At 28.9% G+C, this 24729-nt stretch overlaps 1 protein-coding gene across 2 annotated transcripts in view; it reads left to right on the top strand.

The window, feature by feature from the left end:
- The window catches only part of LOC129910833 (protein yellow), a 119281-nt gene that overhangs the window by 76417 nt on the left and 18135 nt on the right, over positions 1-24729 (top strand). Inside the window, exon 1 of one of the 2 annotated variants that reach the window (XM_055988419.1) lies at positions 16066-16566. The exons of the other annotated variant lie outside the window; for it this stretch is intronic. Coding sequence (XP_055844394.1) covers positions 16314-16566 — 253 coding nt within the window. The 5' untranslated portion in view covers positions 16066-16313. Of the gene's footprint in view, positions 1-16065; positions 16567-24729 lie in introns of those variants that run through there. 2 annotated transcript variants of the gene reach the window in all.

Raw genomic sequence — 24729 nt, forward strand, 5'->3', positions numbered from 1 at the left:
CGAGAAAAAATCAAGGTACCCCTTGCTTAAAAATAAGGCATTTTTAAAAATTTACTCCGAATCGATCGAGTGAGAAACCAAATGAAAGGCCTCTTAAAGCTCTTTTCATAACTGAAAACCAAAAGTTTCTTGCATTTTTGGTTGCTGAATAATTTGCCATCGAATTATTTTATTTTTCTTATATTTTTACATTCGGAAGCAGATATTTTCGGATCAAGGCCTCGAAACAAGTTTTGGTTTACAGATATGGGTTCACAATGAGCAGGCCTATCCATTATGGTCAAAAAATTACAAATCTATTTTTTTTTATAGATTTTTGAGAAAAAATCAAGGTTAACCTCTTGCCTAAAAATAAGGCATTTTTAAAAATTTACTCCGAATCGATCGAGTGAGAAACCAAATGAAAGGCCTCTTAAAGCTCTTTTCATAACTGAAAACCAAAAGTTTCTTGCAGGTCTGGTTGCTGAATTATTTGCAATCGAATTATTTTATTTTTCTTACATTTTTACATTCGGAAGTAAATATTTTCGGATCAAGGGCTCGAAACAAGTTTTGGTTTACAGATATGGGTTCACAATGAGCAGGCCTATCCATTTTTGTCAAAAAATTACAAATCTATTTTTTTTAAAGATTTTCGAGAAAAAATCAAGGTTAACCCCTTACCTAAAAATAAGGCATTTTTAAAAATTTACTCCGAATCGATCGAGTGAGAACCCAAATGAAAGGCCTCTTAAAGCTCTTTTCATAACTGAAAACCAAAAGTTTCTTGCAGTTCTGGTTGCTGAATAATTTGAAATCGAATTATTTTATTTTTCTTACATTTTTACATTCGGAAGCAGATATTTTCGAATCAAGGCCTCGAAACAAGTTTTGGTTTACAGATATGGGTTCACAATGAGCAGGCCTATCCATTATGGTCAAAAAATTACAAATCTATTTTTTTTATAGATTTTCGAGAAAAAATCAAGGTTAACCTCTTGCCTAAAAATAAGGCATTTTTAAAAATTTACTCCGAATCGATCGAGTGAGAAACCAAATGAAAGGCCTCTTAAAGCTCTTTTCATAACTGAAAACCAAAAGTTTCTTGCAGTTCTGGTTGCTGAATAATTTGCAATCGAATTATTTTATTTTTCTACCATTTTTACATTCGGAAGTAAATATTTTCGGATCAAGGGCTCGAAACAAGTTTTGGTTTACAGATATCGGTTTACAATGAGCAGGCCTATCCATTTTGGTCAAAAAATTACAAATCTATATTTAAGATTTTCGAGAAAAAATCAAGGTACCCCTTGCCTAAAAATAAGGCATTTTTAAAAATTTACTCCGAATCGATAGAGTGAGAAACCAAATGAAAGGCCTCTTAAAGCTCTTTTCATAACTGAAAACCAAAAGTTTCTTACAGGTCTGGTTGCTGAAAAATTTGAAATCGAATTATTTTATTTTTCTTACATTTTTACATTCGGAAGCAGATATTTTCGGATCAAGGCCTCGAAACAAGTTTTGGTTTACAGATATAGGTTCAAAAAATTACAAATTACATTTTGGTCAAAAAATTACAAATCTATTTTTTTTTAAGATTTTCGAGAATAAATCAAGGTTAACCCCTTGCCTAAAAATAAGGCATTTTTAAAAATTTACTCCGAATCGATCGAGTGAGAAACCAAATGAAAGGCCTCTTAAAGCTCTTTTCATAACTGAAAACCAAAAGATTCTTACAGGTCTGGTTGATGAATAATTTGCAATCGAATTAAAGATAGGAGGCTGAAAATTCAACAGTATGATACCAATAGTATGTGGAACCAAACTAGGGGTTGGCCCAACGTTTATTTGAAAATTTTATTTTTCCCACACATGTGTGGACCACTCTAACATACATTCAAATACTATCATGTACATTACTTTTCAAAATCAAGACATACATACCTTGAATTGATTTTTTTAATTTCAATTAATGAACTCTCAAGTCAATCCATTGCTTGGAGGATTTTCTATCAAAAACAATTTCTATGGTTGATTTGTTTTGATTGATATACATAACGATTTTTTTTGTTCAAACAAACGTTAAAAGCGATTGGTTAGTTATTGTCTTAATTAAATTGGCTTAGCACCCTCAGGGCTTTCACATAATATTAAATTAAATTTCTTTTATCAAGCACCTAGTATTATTTTTTCTCAGTAGCATTATGAAATGGATTGGATATGAAAGCATATAAATTATTATGTATTATGAGCTTACAAAAAACAAAAAATGATTAAAATAAATCGAACTATGCAATTTCTTGATTTCAGTTTCGAAAACTCAAAAAAAAAAAAATCATTATTACAAAGTAACAAAATGTATCAATTATTATTACTACAGTTTAATATATTTTGTGTTTAACCTAGTTTACTTAGTAATCATTAGTAAATACCTTAAAGTTGTAGCTTTATTGCGTGCACATTGCGGAAAAACTTTTATTGACAGCTATCACCTTGAACTGTATGGGCAGTGAATTTTTTGCCATCGTCCATCATAATAATTTGTTAAAACATTTCATAATCAATTTTTTAATTGTTTGAATATAAAAAAAATTAAAATAATAAAAAATATTACATATGTATCTTTTGGTTCTTAAATCTTGACCAACGACAACAAAATGAAGTGTATCAAGGTGATTCATATTCATAAACATTTTTGTTTTAATTTGGCATACCCTCAACTTTGGTTATCTCCGCTTCAATGCCTACCTACTGTCGACTTGTATTGTCCGTTAAGCAAATTGACTTTGATTCCAAATTATTTCAAACAAACCACTCTTGTTGTGGGTGGAAAAATATATGTATCTACAATATGAACTATTTATTATACAAAGTAGTTTTATGGACAGAATGACAGGCCACGCCTTAAAAATAGTTTATGGAAGTTTGTTGGAAATTTCTGTTATAGATAAAAATAAAATAAAATTCCTTAAGAAAAATTATGTTAATATACAAGAGCACTCCTTTCTTTGACATAAAAGTTGGCTCAAATGCGAGAATAATTATGTTAATATAAAAAGTTGATTAGGTACTTTTGTTTAAATACCGATATTAAGTGAAACCTGCAAGTGAAAGTTTATGATAGAAAAAATAGACAAGTTGACGTTTAAAACGTGAAAATTTTTACATACCTACATAATTAGTTATTGCAATTTTTGCGGATATAGCATCTCTCTCAAAGCCAATTTTTCGAAAATAATTTCAGAAAATTATTTAAAAAACTACGGCATACGTTCGTTAACGTTTTGACTATTGCTCTCTCTATTTAATCAGAAGAAAATGATAGAGACATTAAGCGTCAATACGTTAACGTACGTATGACGCAGTTCGACCCCAGTTTTAAATTTAATTTTTTTAATTTTAAATTTTTTTCACTATTTGAATTTTTTTGAGTTCTTTATTACAAATAAATTAATAAATTTATTATAAATCATTGCCAAAATTACGATGTTGTTATTTTGATACTCTCCTTATAGGCAGGGTAAGCCTCAGAACATTTTTTTTTTTCAAAATTTATTGTTAATTAATTATTAATATTTTAGTACAAAATAAAAATGCCAAAATTGCATTGTGAAATGTAAAAAACTTATTTTCTTTAATTCTTGTGCGCAAGATTGTTAAAAGATAGTGGGCAGTTCCCTTAAAATGAAGATATTAACCTGTATTGCATATACAATCATAAAATCATTTATCATCATTAAACTTTCTAAAAACAAATAACTATTAAATTTTTATGACTATTTTTTTTACTATCAGAGCCTTGAAATATTATTTAAACTTAATTTTTGTTACTTGAATATTAATAATTAAAATATACCTATTTATGTTTAAAAATGTAAAAGAAAACATGGGTGAATTTTTATTATTCAAAAAAGTTTGCTGCTCAGCTCTTTCGTTTATTAAATTGCTTACTCTAATTGATCATTTTTTGACAAAAAGTGATGAAATTTGATACACTGAAGGATATTAGTATGCAAAATACGAATGTTATTTATAGTGGCAGCTCCAAATTGGTGGTCAGAATAAGCCTTTTAATAGAATTTTATGTTTATGTTAGAACTTTAGATAATTCGAGTTCGGGTGAATAACTAATAAGGGCCATAGTGGAACAAATAAACAATATTTTAAGCTGATCCAAAATTTGTCTGTCTGTTGCGATGCTTTGATCGAATCGTTGTGTTTTCTCTCTCCTCGTAAAAATCATAATATGTACCTACTGCATTTCATTTCATTAATAGCCAAACCCATTTTAGCCACCAGTAAGCACACCAGTTACAACTCACTTCGTTCTTCATTCTTCTTTCACCCGCACAACCAAAGAACTTTTGAAAAAATTGTGCCATTGATGTCGATTTCTGAACTAAACACAATTGGTTCAAGTAAGGAATACATCAATTTGTATACTTTAATGTTATATCTTCGTCTTCAAAGAACAAAAAAATGCAAAGGAAGTTCTGTTAATACTTTTTGTGATTAATAATTTTACTGCTCTATTAATTGGTTAATGAATTAAATAGTTCTTCTATCTTATTTCTATATTTATTAAAAAAATTGTAAATACACATCTACCTTCCAAAGTGCCTACATAAGTTGTTATCTGAAAAGAGTTAATCAAATAACCTAGTTCTAGCACTTATGTTACCCCACCCATTTTCATATCTAAACGCAACTATGTATTATGCATATTTTATTTTATTTAATATATGCATCATGTTCATTATTCAAATTTCATTCACTTAATAAAAACCTCCTCTAAGCTTTTTTTTTATAGAATTTAATTAATTTATATTTAGCACTTAACACAGAAGCAATTGAGCAAAATAAGCTGTTGGTGTTGGCGGTGGTTTGGGGAGAATTATTTGCTTTACTCGTTCTATATATTTCTTAATTTAATTTAAAAATAAAATGAATAATGAAGTACAACGGGCTTTTATCGGACAATCTAAAAGTTCACACCAGATATATTTGTTCCAATTTTTTTTTTGGCATAAGATGTGTATCTTTAAATCTTATCGTTTGAACTCTTTTTTAGTGGATAAGATAAGGCAATGACTTAGGATTTATTTTATGATGCTGTGATAATTATTATTGTATTTTTTTTTTTTTTTTTTTTGTATCTGAGATGAGATTGTTTATCTTAAATAATTACTTAAATATTCAAATTTAAACAATCAGGCATGAAGAAACAAGGAATATTCATTCAATTTTTTTGATTACTTATTTTTGGTTCGAGTTTACATCAATGTTTTTATAGTTATCATATTTAAATAAATGAGAATGTACACAGTAAATTTTAATTTTTAAATTTTACGTGCGTCATAGGAAGATATACATAAGTATACAGGACAAGTACTGAAGTCGATTTATAATATGAAATGGAAGTTTTAGTGGCTGTTTATTTTTAGTTTGGACTCATAAATTATGTCCAGTGTTCATTAACTAAAAAGTTATTTGTGTTATTTTTAAGACCTTTCACAATAATTTTACAATTTATTTAATATTATAAAAAAGAATAAATGAAAGTACAATTTAAATAATTTAATAATCCACTAGTAGGTTCTTAAACGTATTTGAAATTTTCGACTATGTTACTATATTCAAATAGAAAAACAAAATAACAGCCTTTAATTCAGGTGTAATTTTTACTTTTTTTTTTAATGTAAATAAATATTAATGATAATCATATAATTAAACGGCGAGCATAGTTTTTGTGGTACAAATTACCGGGCCCCCAAAAACCGAAGGGGCATAAATTATACACGGAACGAAAGAGAATGACGCGTAGATGTGCAGAATCACATTTTTTTTACTTTTTATTAACCCCGAGATAACGAAATTAAACAAATTAAAATTCGACACAAAATAAAAAAAAAAAACAAAAACAAAACAAAAACAACTGGAATTCTATTGGAAAATTTCCAATCGACTGGAATGAAATGTCATTCATGACTGAATGAATGAATGAAAGCATTCAGCGAAAATCAAAAAACATTAAGGTGGGTTCACATTGGTGCGTTGTTTTAAGATCGCACGTAAACTATGGTTAACTTTCATTGTTTTAGTTATCTAATGGCCCTATTCTGGCAAACCTCACAAGTTATGAGGACCTCACAAGGTGAGCTGATTTTGATTTTGTGAGGTTTTCGCGTCACAAAAACTTTCGAATTTGTGATCTGCTCTGAAGGAGGTCACAACTCACAAGTTGGATTTTTGCTAGTAAGAAGTTTGTGAGAAATAAATTCTTACAAAATCGAGTTATGATCACCTTGTGAGGTTTTTGTGACTTGTGAGGTTTGCCAGAATAGGGGGGTAGGTTTAGAAAGTAAGATGTTTGTTTTATTACCATGAATTTTTTTGTTAAAATCGAATTCTATTAAAATCAAGTCTATTACTTTTGTAAACACTTTTGATACCAATGAAATAATCTATTTTCGTCCTTTTCTCTCTTGAAAGAACATAAGAATTTGTCAGCAATTACATGAAGCCTCAAGAGGCGCGACTCTTTTTAAACGTAATGAGTGCAAAAGAGAAAAAAGATGAAAGAAGAAATTATCCGACCGGAGAGTCGTGGGTCGTGAGTCCGAGACTCTTTTTTGCCGTTTCTTTTTCCACTTTTTCTTTTTTCAACCCCTCACATTTCTTTTTGCTTCTTGGTGCAATACAACAACAAAAAATTTTATTTCAAAAGATAAATGTCAAATTTGAGTCCTTGACTCAAGAGGCATCGTGTAATAGTCCGCGCCTCACAGAATGATTACACACCCGACAAACAATTTTGGTTCTATAAAGCTTAACAGATGCAATTGTTGCTTCTTTAAAGCATCATAGAAGCAAAATTGTTAGTAGGGCAGCCACACAAAAAAAATATAAAAGTGCTGACCTGGGATTGCGACTAAATTTTTCATATAGTTTTTGGGCCGCTGAAACCGAATCCTAATTCCGTTTTGCTCCATCACGTCAGGTTTTCGAGATAACCTCATTAAATGTCACGAAAACAAAAAAAATTTTTCTCTGATCTGGATGTGCGAATATGTTAATCATATAGTTTTTGGATCACTGAATCCAGATTCGAAGTCAATTTCGCCCTATCACGTCAGGTTTCTGGGATATCCTCAAAAAAATGTCAAAACCAAAAAAACAAAAGTTTTTACCTGGGGTTGCGACTAAATTTTTCATATAGTTTTTGGGTCGCTGAAACCGAATCTGAAGTCTATTTTGGCGTATCACGTCAGGTTTTTGAAATATCCTCAAAAAATGTCTAAACTAAAAAAAAAAGTTCTTATCTGACATTTTTTGAGGCAAAGCGTTTTTCTTATGAGGTTCAGGGAAAACTAACAAAAACGTCTTTTTTGTTCCTTATCTACAATAACCTAAAAAGTAAAAAAAAAAGGGAAATTTACAAAATTAAATTTTTTTTATTTCTTTCTAGCGCTATTTGTTTTTGTTTATTAAAGCAAAAAATAAGCTTTTTGCATCATTATTTTTGATTTTAAGGTAAGAAAAACTGTCAAAAAATGAATTTGAAAATTTTGTAAAAAGAGTTAAGGTATAACTACAACGGCCACTTTTTGCAAAAAGTCAAAAAGTGAACATTTTCAAACTCATTTTGTGACAGTTTTTCCCATCACAAAATTAAAAATATTGATGCAGAAAGCTTATTTTTTGGTTTTAAAAAAAACAATTTTTGTAGTTTTTTTCTAAAAAAAAAAAAATAGCGCTAGAGAGAAATAAAAATTTGTTAATTTTGTAAATTTCCCACTTTTTCACTTTTTAGGCCATTGTAGTTATGCCTTTAACAAATTGTTTTTATACAAAAAAAATATGGTTTTCGCATTTTTTGTTTTAATTTTCTAGCCCGAAGAACCATACAAAAATGCGTTTGAAAATTGTCACTTTTGTACTTTTTCACTTTTTGAGCCAATGTAGTTAAAAGCCACTTAATGCAAAAAGTCAATAAGTCAATATTTTCAAACTCATTTTGTGATAGTTTTTTCGACCAAAAAATTAAAAATAATGATGCAGAAAGCTTATTTTTTGGTTTGAAAAACAATTTTTGTAGTTTTTTCCAAAAACAAATGGAGCTTGAAAAGAAATAAATTTTTTTACTTTTGTAAATTTCCCACTTTTTCACTTTTTAGGTCATTGTAGTTAAGCCTCAAGGCCTTAAAAGTATAACTACAACGGCAACTTTTTGCAAAAAGTCAAAAAGTGATAAATTCAAGCTCATTTTATGACAGTTTTTACGTTTCAAAAAAAATGTTTGGTAGTTTTTTCCAAAAATTAAAAAAAAAAAAACAAATATTGCTAGAAAGAAATAAAAAAAAAAATTAATTTTGTAAATTTCCCACTTTTTCACTTTTTAGGTCATTGTAGTTATGGTTTTAACATAAAAAAAACGTTGTTGTGCGACGCAGTTGTCGTGGTAATGCCTTAAGAATTTATTTGTTTGATTAAAAAATGTCGCTTCTCACCACATAGTACCACGGATTACCTTTTTACTACTGTATATTATGAAGATCTACACCTGAACGCACCTTTAATAAATGTGAACATATCTTTAATCATTATTAAGTGTCTGAACGCATTCATTAAAATTTTCCTGGAAGATTTGACATTTCTCAAACGTCAAGCTGAAAGTTTTCTTCGTATTGTTAATTTGAGAACACCAACTTCAAATAAAGAGTAAATTCTAATTGAATATCGTTTTTTTATTGCGGAAAAATATAAAATAAATAAAAAAAAAACCATTTGCGATCAAAATATATTTTTTCCTGGCATAGTTATTGTGAAAAAGTCAAATTACTGTGACTTTTCTTCCCGTGATTGTCTTCAGGATATTTTGTCTCTGTAAAACGACAGCATACGGCCAAAATAATTAACTTTCTACTTCATCTTCACTCAGATCTTAATAATATCTGCAATTTCCTATTGATTTTGATTTAATTGAATTTATATTACCGAAGAAAATAAACAAAATTATTGATCAAAGGAATCTCTGGTTTTATTTTGCAGAAGTTGTTTTGATTTCAGATTGACGTACGTGTTAAAATTGTTGTCAAAGGACACATAGACAATCGCAAAAAGAACTCGGTCTGTTTTCATGTTCCTACAAGCCAAATGAAAAAAAAAATGGTGTGAATGACAAATTTGAGTGAAGTTGGTGGAGGTTGAATGATTGACGGATGGAATTTGAACGAATGGAACATGAAACAGGTTGAATTGAATTGAAATGCAAGGTGCAAACACAATGCCCTTAAGGAGATTACACTTTGCATTTTCTTGTTCGATACTTTTTTTAACGTAGTTGAGCGTAGTTAAAACGTAGTTCAACAATATCTAAATCAGGTTTAAAATATATCAAAAAGTAGGTATATTATATATTCCTGTGTAAAAAGTGAAGTTAATCGTAAGAAAACAACAACAAATACTATAAAAAATAAAGAAACTATTTTGGTATTATTGTGTTCAAAATTGTTGCAAATAAAAAAAAAAATAAAGAAATTGGCACTCGAATTTCGAGGGCTGGGTCGGCTAGTATAATTAATATTATTAATTTAAAAAAAAAAGTTTGCTATACAGCTCTTTTGTTTTTTGCATTGCTCTTTTTCAAACCCACATTAAATTTGATTTTATAAAATAACATCTTTCTCACTATGGAATCCAATCGCATAAACTTAAAGTTTAAAATGTATTTTTAAAGACATTGAATTTTTGAATTTTTAAATATTGAAAATTAAAAAATACATCCAAAACTAACAAAATAAATTTAAAGAAATCTCTTAAAATTTAAATAGATATTGCATATTTCCTCAAGAAGACCTAAAGCCCGCTTAGGATTCAATAGTAAAAAAGAAAATATATAATAGAAATAAAATAATTCCAATTCACTTTTCAATTTAACTCAAAAATTTAATTTCCTCAGGTATAAACATTAAACACATTTTACTCATTAAAAAAAAAATGTTAACCTAACACAATTTCATCAAATTCATTCAAACACAAATAAAATGGAAAAAAGAAAATACAAATATCTACCCACCGCAATTTGTCTCAGATCTGCATCTGCACAAGGACAAGTAGGTACAGCATTCACAAGAAAAAAAGTTGGATTTAATAATATAGACAGATATTCAATATGCAATAAATAAAAATTTTCCACTTGGTGGTATAAAAAATAAATAAAAGAAAAAAAATGGTAAAGTTTTATTTTGTCTGTGGGAATAATATTTTTTTCAAAAAAAAATCAGTCAGTGGTAATGGCACTTACAACAAGCAGAGCATATCAAATTCCATTTCAAGGCCATTCTTAAAGAAATCAGATTGAGTTTTGTATTTTATTTTTTATTACACCTTATATGCTAATTTATTTTATTTTAAACTTATTTTTTCCGGTTGGAAATGGAATCAAATATTTTCCTACGCAAACAAAAAGGTACCGTTATAAGTGTAAACAAATATTATGCAATACTTTTAGCACTGTCAAAATTCGTAATCTCAATAATTAGTAGATCTAATAGGACCAGTTAAACATGTTCGAATGTAAAAGGGATATCAATCCATCTAACGAATATGTGTTTTCTCTCTCTGTTGTTGTTGACACTTATTTTCAGTACCTCCTTGCCATATAAAGCCAACCCACATACATAAACTAACGTAATTTAGCAATTTAAACTAGAATTTAAATTTCTGCGTTCAAAGTATAATGTTGCAAAATTTTTGCATAGCTTTGGTTTTATCTAGGCCTCAGGTTTACATTCAAAACCAACTCTTCCATAACCATTTGGTATAACGCGTGGTTATTTTGACCAAATAAGCAATGATGATGTTTAAATAGCATCACTTAGGTTTTATCTGATTGAAATTTTTCATCCGGATTTGAATTTTCACAATTCAATTAAATGAATCAAAACAAAATTGTGAAGGTATTGCAAAAACAGGAAGCTAATGCACCATCATGCAATCTAAAGGTGAGTCGTCGAGCCCACCCAATTGTATTAGATGTCCAATTTAGATTTATTACAGAAAGACTTTACGAGACGTTTGTTTTTTTGCGGTTATTTTTGTACAATTAACATTATTAAACAGTCATTTATGTACCTGCTAAGTCTTAAATTTTAAATGAATTTTAATAATTACAAAGAGTTTATAACATTTATGGACACTAAAAGAGCAATTATTATAGTAATGGAGCAATTAACTTTGGTGCACAATTTGAGATTTTTTATTGTAGCATATAGGAGGTGCATTATTATGTACATGTATCATTTAAGCTTGAAGTAATTTTAAGAAATGCAATAAAAAGCGTAAACACCTCATTTCAGTTTCATGGGAATTATGACAGTTTGGTATTCCAATGGTCTTGAAAATGATTTAAACCAAAAAAAACAACTCTAATAAATTTAATACCATCTGGCTAACATTTTCAATTAAGATTCAATTAGATTTATACCACTGCAAATACCTTACCTACTTGGTGTAAACAGAACTATAGTTATTAGTTACTTAATTCTTCAGTTATGATTCTTGGAAGTATCATTTAGTCACGTTAGTTGTTTTGTTTAACCAATAGTTTAGATTACAATACCGTTAAAATAATATTCTTATTGACTAAAATAATTACATTATTATATTATATTGTTATATTATATAATTATTATATAATATTGTTATTTATTAAAAAAAAAAGTAAAAGCCAAATTTTAAGCGAATTTTGCAAAGTCATTAGTTAAGTATTAAGTTTTTATTTTTTTACCTTTTCATATTTTCATTGTATATAGCAAGCAACAATAAAAGGCTAATCAGGAGAGCATCGTTGTTAAAATTCAGAAATAAAAAATAAAATGCACGACTGGGTCGCACGAACTTGATCTCATTGTATAAGTTGCTTTTAATTTAAGAATTCATTAAAAAAAATTAATTTAATTTTAGTATTAACTTTATAAGTAATGTAAAAGAATACATAAAAATTTGTTTTTAAAATTACGAAAACATATGTTTTTAAATTGTTTAACCTCCAAAGGAAGTATATCAAAGAATTGTATTTTATCTAAGAATTTTTAATTAATATGCAATACAAAATTAATATGCCGCTCTAAAGAAAGTATTATTTCACACTTGAAAACAAAATTTAAAGAAAATTTCAAAAAATTATGTTTAAAAAAAATTAAGTAGGTACCTACTTTTTTTATCTAAAAATAACTTTTTAATTTTATTTTTCTTATTTTAAAAATTTGGGATATTAAAACGTTTTCGTAAAAAAAATTTATTCGAAATCTGTTAAATCTTTTACGAGAAAATAAAAAATTAAGAAAACTGATTATATGACAGGTTCAAAAAATATTTTTTCGATTTGAGTCATCTGACACGCAAAAAGAATGGGCGTTTTCTTTAACGATTTATGCAGGAGTTGCATAGACGAAGAAGAAGAGAAAAGTGTTCAACATCTCCTGCGCACCTACCCTACTAATAAAAGTGGTTCGACTACTAGTCCCAAAGGACCCATAAGGGTCTAAGTGTGTGAGGTCTTATGCCCGACCACCACTATAAATATAACCTAACCTAACCTGAGTCATCTGGCATGTAATTAAAAATTAGGCTCTTAAAATAAAATTTTTATTTTCTATGGAATCTATGGTATCACCCAAAATTTTGAAGCAAACACCTTCAGTGGTTTGTGCTGAAACTTAAGACAGAGGAAGACAGACAAACAAACTGAATCGCGTGGCCTTAAAAAACAATATATAGAAACATGCATTTTTTCAAATTAATGTAGGAAATGTTGTTGAATTTTTTTAAAAGTATTTATCCAGTTTAAAAAAAAAACACATCGTTTTGAGCTGACTTCAACCTATAAAATTAAGATTTCACTAAGACAACTAATTTGGAAAGTGAAAGAAAAATCAAGAAAAACGTACCAAAAAATATTTTATCTCGGGTTTATATTCTAAAGAACACTTACTTGTTAATCATCGCTGCTTCAATATTGCCCTATAGGTTTTGAATAGACTCGATCAAGTCTTCTCACTTCTTCACTCTTTCAAACAAAACAAGTATTGATGATGGACTTTTAAAAACTATTTTACAAAATTTTTAACAGAAAGGAAAAATTCTCATTTTGTCAGTCAATTCATGTCTATGTCTATACCAAACACAACAGCAACTAATGATTACTAATCATTTTGAACAAAAAAAAAATCTTTAAATTAAATTTTAGTCCAGTAAAATTGGTCTTTCGTTAGAGGACCGTAAGCATAATCCATTAGTTCTGATTTTTGGCACAGTTGCTTATATATGTTGTTATGGCCCAATGAAGATCCTAAGTTTTTGGAGTCTAGTTTTGAAAACAACATTGTCAAAAGTGGAAAAACTGTCAAAAACAATCGCATTTTTCAGACTTTCTTAATTTAAGCTTTTAAACCCTAATTTTTTGGAATAATGATTGTGGCCTTAAAGCTCTTGGAATTTGGTATGATTGGAGCCCAAAGTAATTACTAAGGGTCTAATGTTTTTGATGTCCCATCATTTAAAATGTTATCAGTTTCGTTTAAATGCAAATAGTTAAATAAAAACTGATTTCAATACAAGTAGGAATTAGTTCAGTCCGTGCCAAATTTTGGCTTGAAAAAGCTGAATAAATTTTATTTCTTTGTAAATTTTTTTGGATATTAACTTTTATGAAAATTTTAATTTTTGACATCGAAAAAGAGCTCGTCCTTACAGTTTTAATCAAAAACGCATATAAATATAGGTTGGAACAATGTTGGCGGACAATGGACATTTAAAAATTTTTCCATAAATCCTTAAGATTCCTTTATTTCCTTGCAAGTAAGCGTTAATGGAAAATGTTTTCACTATACCACTGTTTTCAAAGTAGTTTTGATCTAAAAAAATCTATTGTATGCTTCTAAGACACACAATTTTTTAATTCGTAAAATGGACTGGTATTTGTAGGTATATGATCAAATGCACTTTTAACCTTTTTTGATTCAATAGGTATTAGGGTGCTTCTTAAAAATCAATTTTCGAAATAGGACACCCTTTTATTTTGTTCTTTCTGCCTTAATATAAATTGGGTCAAATTTGGTCCAATTTAAACACGCTCTAGAGGTCGCTACCACAATTCAAAGTTTTGAAAAAAAAACAGCAAATTTTGTTTTTTTTTTCAGAAAATTTTAAAATTTGTAATCAGAATTAAATACTTTATATTAAATCTTTAGCTGTTTTGAAAGAAACTTTGATAAAAATACAGCAGAATAAAAATGACGTTTATTTTATTTTGAATATTTTTGAATTTGACATTTTTTTTTTGTTATTCTGTAGAATATGAGCCTAATATCTTTATTCGTCAGACAGTTAACTGACTGTTTATTATAAGATTGAAAAATCGGGTCTTAAACGTACTTTGTATTGTTTTCCCTACTATAAATCATTAAAAAAAAATTATCGAAATTGATCATTTTTTAATTTACTTAAATCTTTAGTGAATGGTAATGGTAGCGACCCCTAAATTTTAATATTAAAATCGGAAAAATACCATATGATATGCTTATATGGTAGAACATAATGCAGGGGTGTCCCATTAAAAAATCGAAAACAAATTTTTTTCGACCATATAAGAAGCACCCTAATAGGTACAATCGGTACATATATTTTATCATTCTCGATGCTAAAACTGAATAACAAATTATGCTTTTCGAATGACAAGTGAATGTTAAAATTTGTCTAAAATTGCAAAAAACAAAAATATCCACATCTTTTCGAGTTTTCAACCTTCAATTACAAAGTGACGGGTTTTTCTTTCCATAGGGCAATTGTTTAAATAATTAAATAAAATAATTTATTACTGTTTAAGTCTGATCTAAAAATATATTCATCTATTAATATGAGAAACTCTTAAGCCATCAGCATCACTATTCAATTGGTTATATTGTTTCAATCATGTACTTATTATATTGTCTGCAATTGACAACAATTGCATACAAACAATCACCGCAAAATCCAACTAAAAGGCTACATTGTGACGCATTAAATAAGCCCATAAGAGAACGAGTATTTCCTTTTCGGATACTGGAATTCCCTAGTTCCGATTCCGAATCGATGTGTTTCATTAAATTTTTCTATCAAACGCGGATTCCGCGTTGTATATATTTTTTTTCGCAAATTACTGTCAATCATCTCTCTATAGGAGGCAGATATATACATATAATTGACAACAGGAGAAGTTCATTGTACATAAGTAGATACATTTATGTTGTTATGTATAGCAACAATGTATATCTTTTTCAACTCTACTTAAGTTCCTGTTTCAATTAATTTCACCACAAAACTAAATTCACTACCAAATCTATTTCAAAAACTAAATTGCCATCTAATACTCGTTTGAATTTCCTAATTAACATAAATTATTTGTAGGCTTTTTACAAAAGATACTCAATGTTTTCCTCGTTTATTGTTTTAATGGTTGATGATGGTGGCTTACTGTGTACAATGAGTTCTTCGTCTTATTCAAAAAGATTGATACATCATCTTATCTTGACAGTCATCTTTGGATTGACAGACGAAGACTTTGAGAACGATAATGAGACAATACCCGAAAGGCTTCAAAGCAAATATACATAAGAAAAAGTATCTTAATTTACATCTGAATGCTTTGAACTTTTTCAAGAGCACCTTATTGATCGAATTGAGCTTTTTTTTTATTTTGTATCTTTTCTTCCGTGATTTCTTTCTCTCTTCGAACTCTTTTTTCTTTGCAATTAAAATGTTGTGGATTGTTTTGTTTGTATAAAGCTTTAATATAAATAAAAACATTTGTAAGGAGTTAGTAAGTTACCCTTCCCAAGGCCGGCATCTCCATCTGCCCCGCCACTTTACAAACAAAAGCCTATACCAACACTCATACATGCAAGTTATCGCAATTGGTGTTAATTTGTTGGTGCGCGTTGTCCAAAGCAGTTGTAGTTACCGTTCAATTGATTTTTGTCGGATTCGTATTCGTAAGTAAAGTGCTTCTACTACTTGTCGCACTGTGTAAAGGCACACTTTGGCTTGATTTATTAGAAAAGTTCCAATGCAGCGTTGATCGGCGCGGCGCGTCGCGTTGGTGGCAGCTTAGTGGGGATCTAATAAAACTCGGTGCTAAGTACTTATGGGCAACAGTTACTGTTGGGACACTCACAGCCTTAGATCCTCGTAAAGAAAAAAAAATATTTGATCCAGTGATTTTTTTGGGATATAGTGTTTCAATCGGTGGACAATCACAGTGAAATTATTTAATTATAATTTAAAAAGGAAAAATGCAATTGAAATCGGGCAGTTTGCTGGGCACGCTTTTGGGCGTTTTGCTTTTATTACTTGTGGATTCGGGTTATGGTGCATATAAATTGCAAGAACGTTATAGTTGGAATCAATTGGACTTTGCTTTTCCCAATCAGAGATTAAAGGAAGAAGCTTTAGCTGTTGGGGATTATATTCCTCAAAATGCACTTCCCGTTGGAGTTGAACATTGGGGCAATAAATTGTTTGTTACAATTCCCAGATGGAGAGATGGTGAGTTTTTCAAGTGAATAATCATAATTGAATTGGATAATAAATTGAATTCAAACCGTTTTTGAGTACCTATTTGTATGATATTTTGAAAAAGAGTTTGAAAATTTTTAAAGAACATTAATTAAAAAAAAACTCTTCTATTAATAAAATAATTTTTTTTTTTAATTCACATCAAAGTATGGACAGTGTGATATTTTAGATGTGACTTTAGCTTAGTATTTGGTGGTCATTTTTATGAATTTGCAATTAGACTTTGTATCTTTTATCAGTCTCTAATTTTCATTTAGAAACCAATTTCGAAAAATACAAAAATTAACGTGTTTTTTAAGGTATTTATTTAAAATATGTACCATTGTTTTAGTGAAAAGGACAAAACAGTAATTTATTATATTTTTTAGTATAATTTATTTATTAATCTTAAAAAAATAATTTTTTTTTTTTGAAAATTATTTAATTTTTTCTAAAAAATTTTAAGTAGGTATACATTTTTTTCATTGATTCGGAACATTATTTAACATATTAGCAAATAGTTTATGTAAGGCCGAAATACAACATTTCAAAAAATTCGACGAATATTGAATTAAAAAAAAGTTTTTTCATTTTAAAAATACATTTTTTTTGCAAAATATTTTTATACGTGGTGAAAAATTTGTTTTAAAAGCAAAATATTTTTGTTGGCAATAAAATTTTTTTTAATGCACAAAAGTTTGCATAAAATTTCAATTTTTTAAATTTACAATAACAAAAAAAAATTTTTTTAAGGACAACACTAGTTCTAGATTTTAATAGAATGTCATTACGGATTTTTCAGTAAATCCACATTATCTATTAAACTAAAACAAAATATTTTTTAGAATGCTAACATTCTTGGTTTTTGAATGTCAGCATTCATAGAAAGAATTTTACCAATTTCCCTTGGGGTACCTACCCTTTTTTGTCAAATCTTTTCGGCATCAATTCTAAAAATTCATCTTTTCTTAAAAACAAAACTTTTTCAAAAAAAATAAAAAAAATATGTCAATGCATCTTATGAATTAATAAGAATAAATACTAGTCCCTCTTGTATTTCATCGGTGTAAAAAACCATGTGTCATATAGTTAAGTTCTATCAAAACTTTTATCGATATTTTTAAACTTTCTGACTCTTCTCTCCTGCCAAAAAAAAAGATACACCAAAACTCTTTTGATTCTTCATTATTGAGATATTTATGCATAAAAGCTTCTTAATTTAAATTGAGCTAAAAATCAATATGTTTGAGGGCCAAATCCATACAAAAGTAGGGTTCCCTCTTTAATGATTGCGTTTAACAACAAAACATTTATGAAGGGTTACTGTACACAGTTCTTTTACTCAGCATTTCTATTATCTCGTGTTCAACCACTATTACTTGTAGATATTTATTTGTATTCATCCATATCTATGATTTAAAATTGAAAAAAAAAATATGATTAAATACTTTTTTAGCAAGCATAATAAATTGGCCTTGTTTAAACGAAAGAGCTGAGCAGCGAACTTTTTTTTTATTTTTTTAACTTTTTTCAGTTAAAAATATATTAATTAAATAAGTAACAAAAGCACCAATAAAATTTACAATTTAAAAAAAAAATAAGCAAAGTTAAGAAGAAATAACATAATATAACAATAGATATATTTTTCTTGAGCTTTTTCGGGCGTAATGCCACATTTTTTTCCAATCAGTTGCATTTTAGCCTCGTTTTAATGCGAAATTATGATTTGGTTTGAAAATGTCTTACTGAAATTATTATTAATTTTAATTTACATTAGCAAACTACAAAGTAAATGAGTTCATTACAATATTTTGCATTTCATATCATACATACATGTTCATTATTCACATTGCTTTAATTTTTCCAGCTTTCTAGTATAATAATATAATGTGTTAATAAGATTCATTTTAATACAACAAGTATACAGTTAATTGAACTAGAACCCTGATTTATTTAGGTGTGGGACTTAAATAAGGCTTTTTACTGACAAACAAGTATAAAGTAGCTTACTTGAAACTTATTAAGAGATTGAAAAACAAGTCCTGATTCATGTTAGTTAGTTTTTTTCTCATGAATTTTTCATCAATAAATACGTCAACATTGGATGTAGATAATTTTTTTCTATGTGATTTGCTCTGAGAATAGGGGGCCCCATATTTTATTTTTAAAGCATAATCAGGAATTAAATCAATCCTCTTGTTCGTGAAAATGCTAAAATTTTCAAAGGACCAAAAGTGGTTAATAAAAGGTTATCCTTAGTTCCATTGTTTTCAAGAGTTGTTTGTAGTGGATTCGTTGAAAAACGCCAACTAAATCCGACCTACGAATTACTAGTATTTCAAAGGATTGACTTGTGAAAGTAGTTAATTTTTCTCCTGATTATCAATGGTCTTTGAAGAATTTTGATTAAAATGGAATTGAAACTAAAGCTCAGCAACAGTTTCAGATACAAAATTTTAACTAGGTAGACTCTTTTTTCTATATTTCTTCATGTGGTAACGTACGTATCTTGGAAACCAAACTTAACGAACATTCTGTTAATTGCAATGCGGGAGTTTTTGCAAAAATTGTATATGAAAGTACCATTTATAAATCAAACATTTAACATGTTACTCTAAAATACAGCAAATAACACATGGATGTTGTATACCTCATCATCAATCAAGTTTTGCTTTGTATTTTTGAAAGTATAAAAACACCTTCACTAAAAAGCTTATATAATTTAGCTATAGTTTCAGAAGTATATTTTTATGCTTCAAATAGGTTCATACATGTAACTACCTTGAAAAATCCCATACACGCCTTAAGAGTCTTAAACTCTTTAACATGACTCAAACACTAATTAACTACCTATTCTCTAGAGTTGCGGAAATCCACATATACTTTGTTCAAGTCTATTCGTTAAAGCAAATGGAACAATTATCCACATTTGATACAATTTGCTAAACATTTCGACCAGCAACATTAATACCAATAACATACAAAAAATTATATAAGCTTATAGGCTAACAAGGTTAATCTAAAATGTAAACCAACCCAAACATATCAATCATCCAAAATAGTTGAGTTTTATGCAAAAAAAAAAAAAAAAAAAATAACTACACGACACTTCAGGCTATGGTAAATAAAAATATATAAAAAAAAAAAATTAAATGATCTCTGTGCTCGTTGGATAAAACGATAATGTTCCGTTTGGTCATTTCATTAGTAAGTAGCCATAAAACGAAAATGTATATGATATGATTATTTCTCTCATAACTCGGAACTGGTTTGCCGGTCTTTAATGTAACTTAACCAAACCTCAGAGTCATAATAAGTATAACGTCATGCTTACAGCTTTTGGCCAAGTTAACTTTGGGTCAAGTTCAATGCCGATATCGGAAGACATTAAAATCTCTTCGATGATTGAGGAAAATTAAAAAATTCATGGAATGTTGACTTTTTGATTGACTGGGTCTAATGACAAGCTTGAGCAATAAAAAAATTAAATTCGATAACCGCATGAATTTAATCAAATGAATGTGACTGCAGGTGGTATTTTGAGGCATTTTATTAGATAAATTTGCTAAATCAGTGACTTGTCACTACTCTGTTTGGAATTATGCATTTTCCATTTGCAGCTGAAAAGAGAATTAGACAAAATGACACAACTATTTTGTAGCGAAATGTTTACACCTTCTTTATGTGAATTTCAGGAAACGCATTTATGTGATTTGAATGTGACAGATGAGTGATCAAAGTTGAAGCAATTTCATGAATTTTGTACCTCCAAAGATGATAAAAATGATGTCTCCTTAATCGTTGTTAAATTAACAAGTTGTTACTGGGGCAATTTGATTTAATAAGAAATAAAAATGATGTCTAGACAGTAGCTCTGAATCACATTAAGTTTAAAAAAAAAAATATAAAAAACATCAGCCAAGAAACTTTTAATAAAGTAGCTAAGGATTTGTTCATTATTTAGGTTTTTTTTTTAAGAGCTAGTTGAAACTATCTTCGGTGGTATCGTTTTCCTCTTACGTGGGGTGTTCGCACAAATCAGGCTTATGTTGGTGAAGCGCTCGTTGACGCAGTTAAAAATCGGGATATTCTGCCTGCCATTGTTAGAAGATATGATTTCGGTGTGTCTGTTAAAAAAAAATCAATGGAAAACCGAATTAATAGTGGCAAACTAGGAACAACTTAATAAACAAACACAAACGAACCAGTACTTTATAAAACCTGCCACTGAATACACAACGAAAAACTATACTAAAAAATGATAGGCACCTTTTTGGGGTGATTAACTTATAAAACATCGTATTCCTTCGGGAGAATTTCGTTAGCAAAACAACATATTTCAATATGGATAATATGGAAAATGGATTCTTAACCCTTCTGTCGGCACACGGGTACGAATTTGGTAGGACAAAAATGAAAAAATTACGATTTTTCAAAAAAGTGGGGTCACAAAAAAATGTCTTTATAAGGTTGAAAATATAATGTTTTGGAATTGAGAATACAATATTCGAAGTCCTCAGAAAATTCTACATCAATTTCATATTCTGGTTCTCTTTAAAATATTGAGACCGAAACCAGTTCTAGCGACATGAAAAAGTAGAAACCAAATTCGCACACCGTGTGCCTATCACTTCAAAAAAAAGAGGTGTGCCTACAAAGGGGTTATAAGAACATCGTAAGGTTAAATCTCTAAAAGAACACATGTGTTTAAAAAAAAAAACTTCGAAATCAAAAAATGATTCCAAAAAATACCATTCCACCAAATATATTTTTATGAACTATCTTGATCGTTTATATTCATATTGCAAACTAATATTTGACACCAAGTAAAAGTCTTTATCTTCTTTTGCGAAATATTGTTAAAAAATGTCTTAAAAAAAAGATTATCTGAATTTAAATTTGTCTTCAAAATTTTGTCCAGTCTGTGTGGCTGTTGCTAGATAATACTCAAAACTCCAGTGTGCTGTAAAAAATTGTGCTTCAAAGTTCGGACTAGAACATATTACCTGAAAAGAAAAGTCTTGATTTTTATAAGTCTATTAGAGAAATGTGTGACATACTTTTTTAGAAATGTAGCATATTCTTTGTAATATTATATTTAACGATTTATTGAAGTTGTACATATATCATAAAAGCTTACCAGATAATCAGCCCTATCGAGGTATCCATTCGGAGAAAGTTCCGAAACGATAGCCAGTTCCGATCGGAACTTACATTTCTTTCAAGGTATCCACTTCTGAGCAAAAATATAAAGTATACAATCGCATTCATTTGGCACATGTGTCAGCGTGATTTATTCAATAAATAAAAATCCTTGTGATGCTCAAGTCTTCTCAATACCAACCAACCTCTCTTGCTGAGGCTTTGTCGCTATTTTTTTATTAATCTACACTAAAAAATCACAATTATATTTATGTACATTTTTATATTTTTTTTCTGTGAAATTCAACTTTTCTGAAAATATTCCGCAATATTCAAAGCACAACTGTCAAAGAGAAGATTCTCCGATATGTCAATCGGAACGGATACCTCGATAGAAAATTCTCCGATTTCGAACAAATCGGAAAAAAAAATTACTCCGAACGTATACCTCGATAGGCTGCTACATAAGAAAAATTAAAACACAATCAACAAAAATAAATCAAAAAAGCACCTTAACACATCAATCAAAATTATGATCTCAAAAAGTGAAAAGTGACATTTACCATATACATACGAGTAATTTAAACTCTACTCATTTTTCCCATAACTTCAATTAAGCCTTCACAATTTTTTTTTTTTAATTCAACCTTAGTTTGTCAGTGCCAATATAGTTGAAATAGTTTTGCAATTAATAAGACCTTACTAAAGATTTCTCCCATGGCATTCTGCACGCTATATCCATGCTTTGAAATTCAATATTGATGGTTTTTCAAAAACTGCCAATCTTAATTTAATGTACCTGATATACTTTTATTAGTTCACGTTCATATTCTTTGCGGTGCACCAAAGGAAACCACAATTAAATAATTTTTTAAGCCAAGAAAAAAATCAAAACAAAAACATAATCAACTAACATTAATGTCTAATAATTTTGCAATGCCTGATTAATAGACAAAACGTATTTCAAATCATTTATTGGCTGTTACCGATTGAATAATATTTTTATGGCTATAACTTCTTTTTTGTGTTTTTAATTTCTCCAATATCTTGCCAAAGGAAATATATGCAAATGCAAATTATTGGCAATTGAATCTATGTACATTATAACTGGCAAAAAGTACATATTCTACTATTCCAAGATGTAAAAGTCTACCGGAGTAGTGCCTAGTTATAGTTTGGTGAATGCTTCACCTCACGTTCAAACTAATTATACCCGCGTGTCGATGTACGTGAAATCCATATCGACGAACTACAAACTAATGAATGTGAACATTTATAAATCCATCAGGCTGAAGAGAAGATGTAAACAGAAACCATTTGCATGGCTAAAACTGGTGCTAACCGCAGTGGTTTATCGCTTTGATGTGTTATTAAGCTTGAAAGTGTTTCACTGACGAGTGTTTCCCACGAATCGGTTACTCTATAGGCCGGGCAATGAGACCATGACGTGTTTTTTTTAGTTTCCCTGATGGTGCGCCAATGCCCTGATGGTCTAATACTTTTTAAAATTGAATTCACCGATATCTAGGCACTAGTTTTCAACAATGTATTGGTTTACTTTGGTTGCGTAATATTTATGACAACAATATTCCTGACCACCATCACCACCTGGCCACTTGCTGATGGGCATTATGGAATTATTAATTGCAAAGAATTATTATTGAAAACTTGAAAATGAACTGTATTTAACACTTTGATTTGATTTGATTAGTCAACAACTTTAATTGATGGAAAATAGTGTAATTATCTTGAAATAGAAAAAACAAAATTGTTGTTTTTGTATTTATAGTAAACAACATAACATGCAAGAAGTTAGAGGCCAGTTAAGCATTTGCAAAGAGCATGATTCGATATCATTTAATATGCCTTTGGTCAATAAACATTCGATTTCTTATGGGGCATAATGGAATTATAATTGGGAATTCAATAAATCAATAATGTGTTTTTTATTTTAAGCCTACCTAATGGCCTAGATAGATAGTGGCAGTAGTTTGTAAGACTATAAAAAATAATAGTTAAGTGTACAGAGCATTAACATACACCTTCCAAACTATTTTGAATATAGCTTCTGTTTTGCCAGATTTAATTGAAATTAAGCAATATTTTGCTCCTTTTAATTTACAAAATTGAATACGTACATTAATGAACTTTGTAAAGTGTCTTAAGTTGCTGATGAGGTTTCAGGCTTTCAAGTTTCGAATAAAAAATAAACTTATGTTTTCAAACTTTGTAAACTATTTAGGTACTGGTTTCTATAAGTATATCCTGGACTTGAAGTTTTAACACTTATTTCTATCAAAAAGTTCACTTTAGGTAGGTATAACTATCACCTCAATGTGTCAAAAATAGAGTGAAATAACATCTACAACAAAAGTTAATAACGTCTTGAAAAATAATGCAGTCTCAACATTTTATCCAGTGCCAAACAGGTTTTCAGAGTCCAAAAGCTAGAAACATTATTTTTATTAGCAGAATAAGAGCAAAAAGGATGTTATAGATTGATGTTATATAGGGGCAAAATCCAAAAGATAGTAGAGTGAAAAAGCGTTTTTTTACAAATTCTGGCTTATAAAAATCTGTGAAAATATTAATTATTGAGTTTAAAGTAAGCTGTAGTTTTGTTTGAAATTTAAGCATTTTTTACTATTTATTTTTGGAAAAAATGAGAAAAAGTTGATGCTTTTTTTTTGTTTGTAATTTTGAAAAATTTAGTGTAGCTTTTTTAAGATGGTCTCGAATCTAGCTAGACTCTAAACAATCATACTGCTATTCTGGAAAAATACTATTAAAAAATTTCATTTATTTCCGTATCAAAATATCCAACTAATGCTGAGCAAGGGAGATATAGAAAAATTTGTTTAACTAGTCTCAGTCTGTCGTCACGCAATAATTTTGTCTATGAAAAGAATATATTTTATACTTACTAAAAATAAAATGCACGACTGGGTCGCACGAACTTGCTCTTAGAGTTAAAAGTTGCTTAAATTTTTAAGACTTTTTATATAGAAATTT

This window comes from Episyrphus balteatus, chromosome 2, assembly GCF_945859705.1.
Source record: "Episyrphus balteatus chromosome 2, idEpiBalt1.1, whole genome shotgun sequence".
Taxonomy (NCBI): Eukaryota; Metazoa; Arthropoda; class Insecta; order Diptera; family Syrphidae; genus Episyrphus; species Episyrphus balteatus.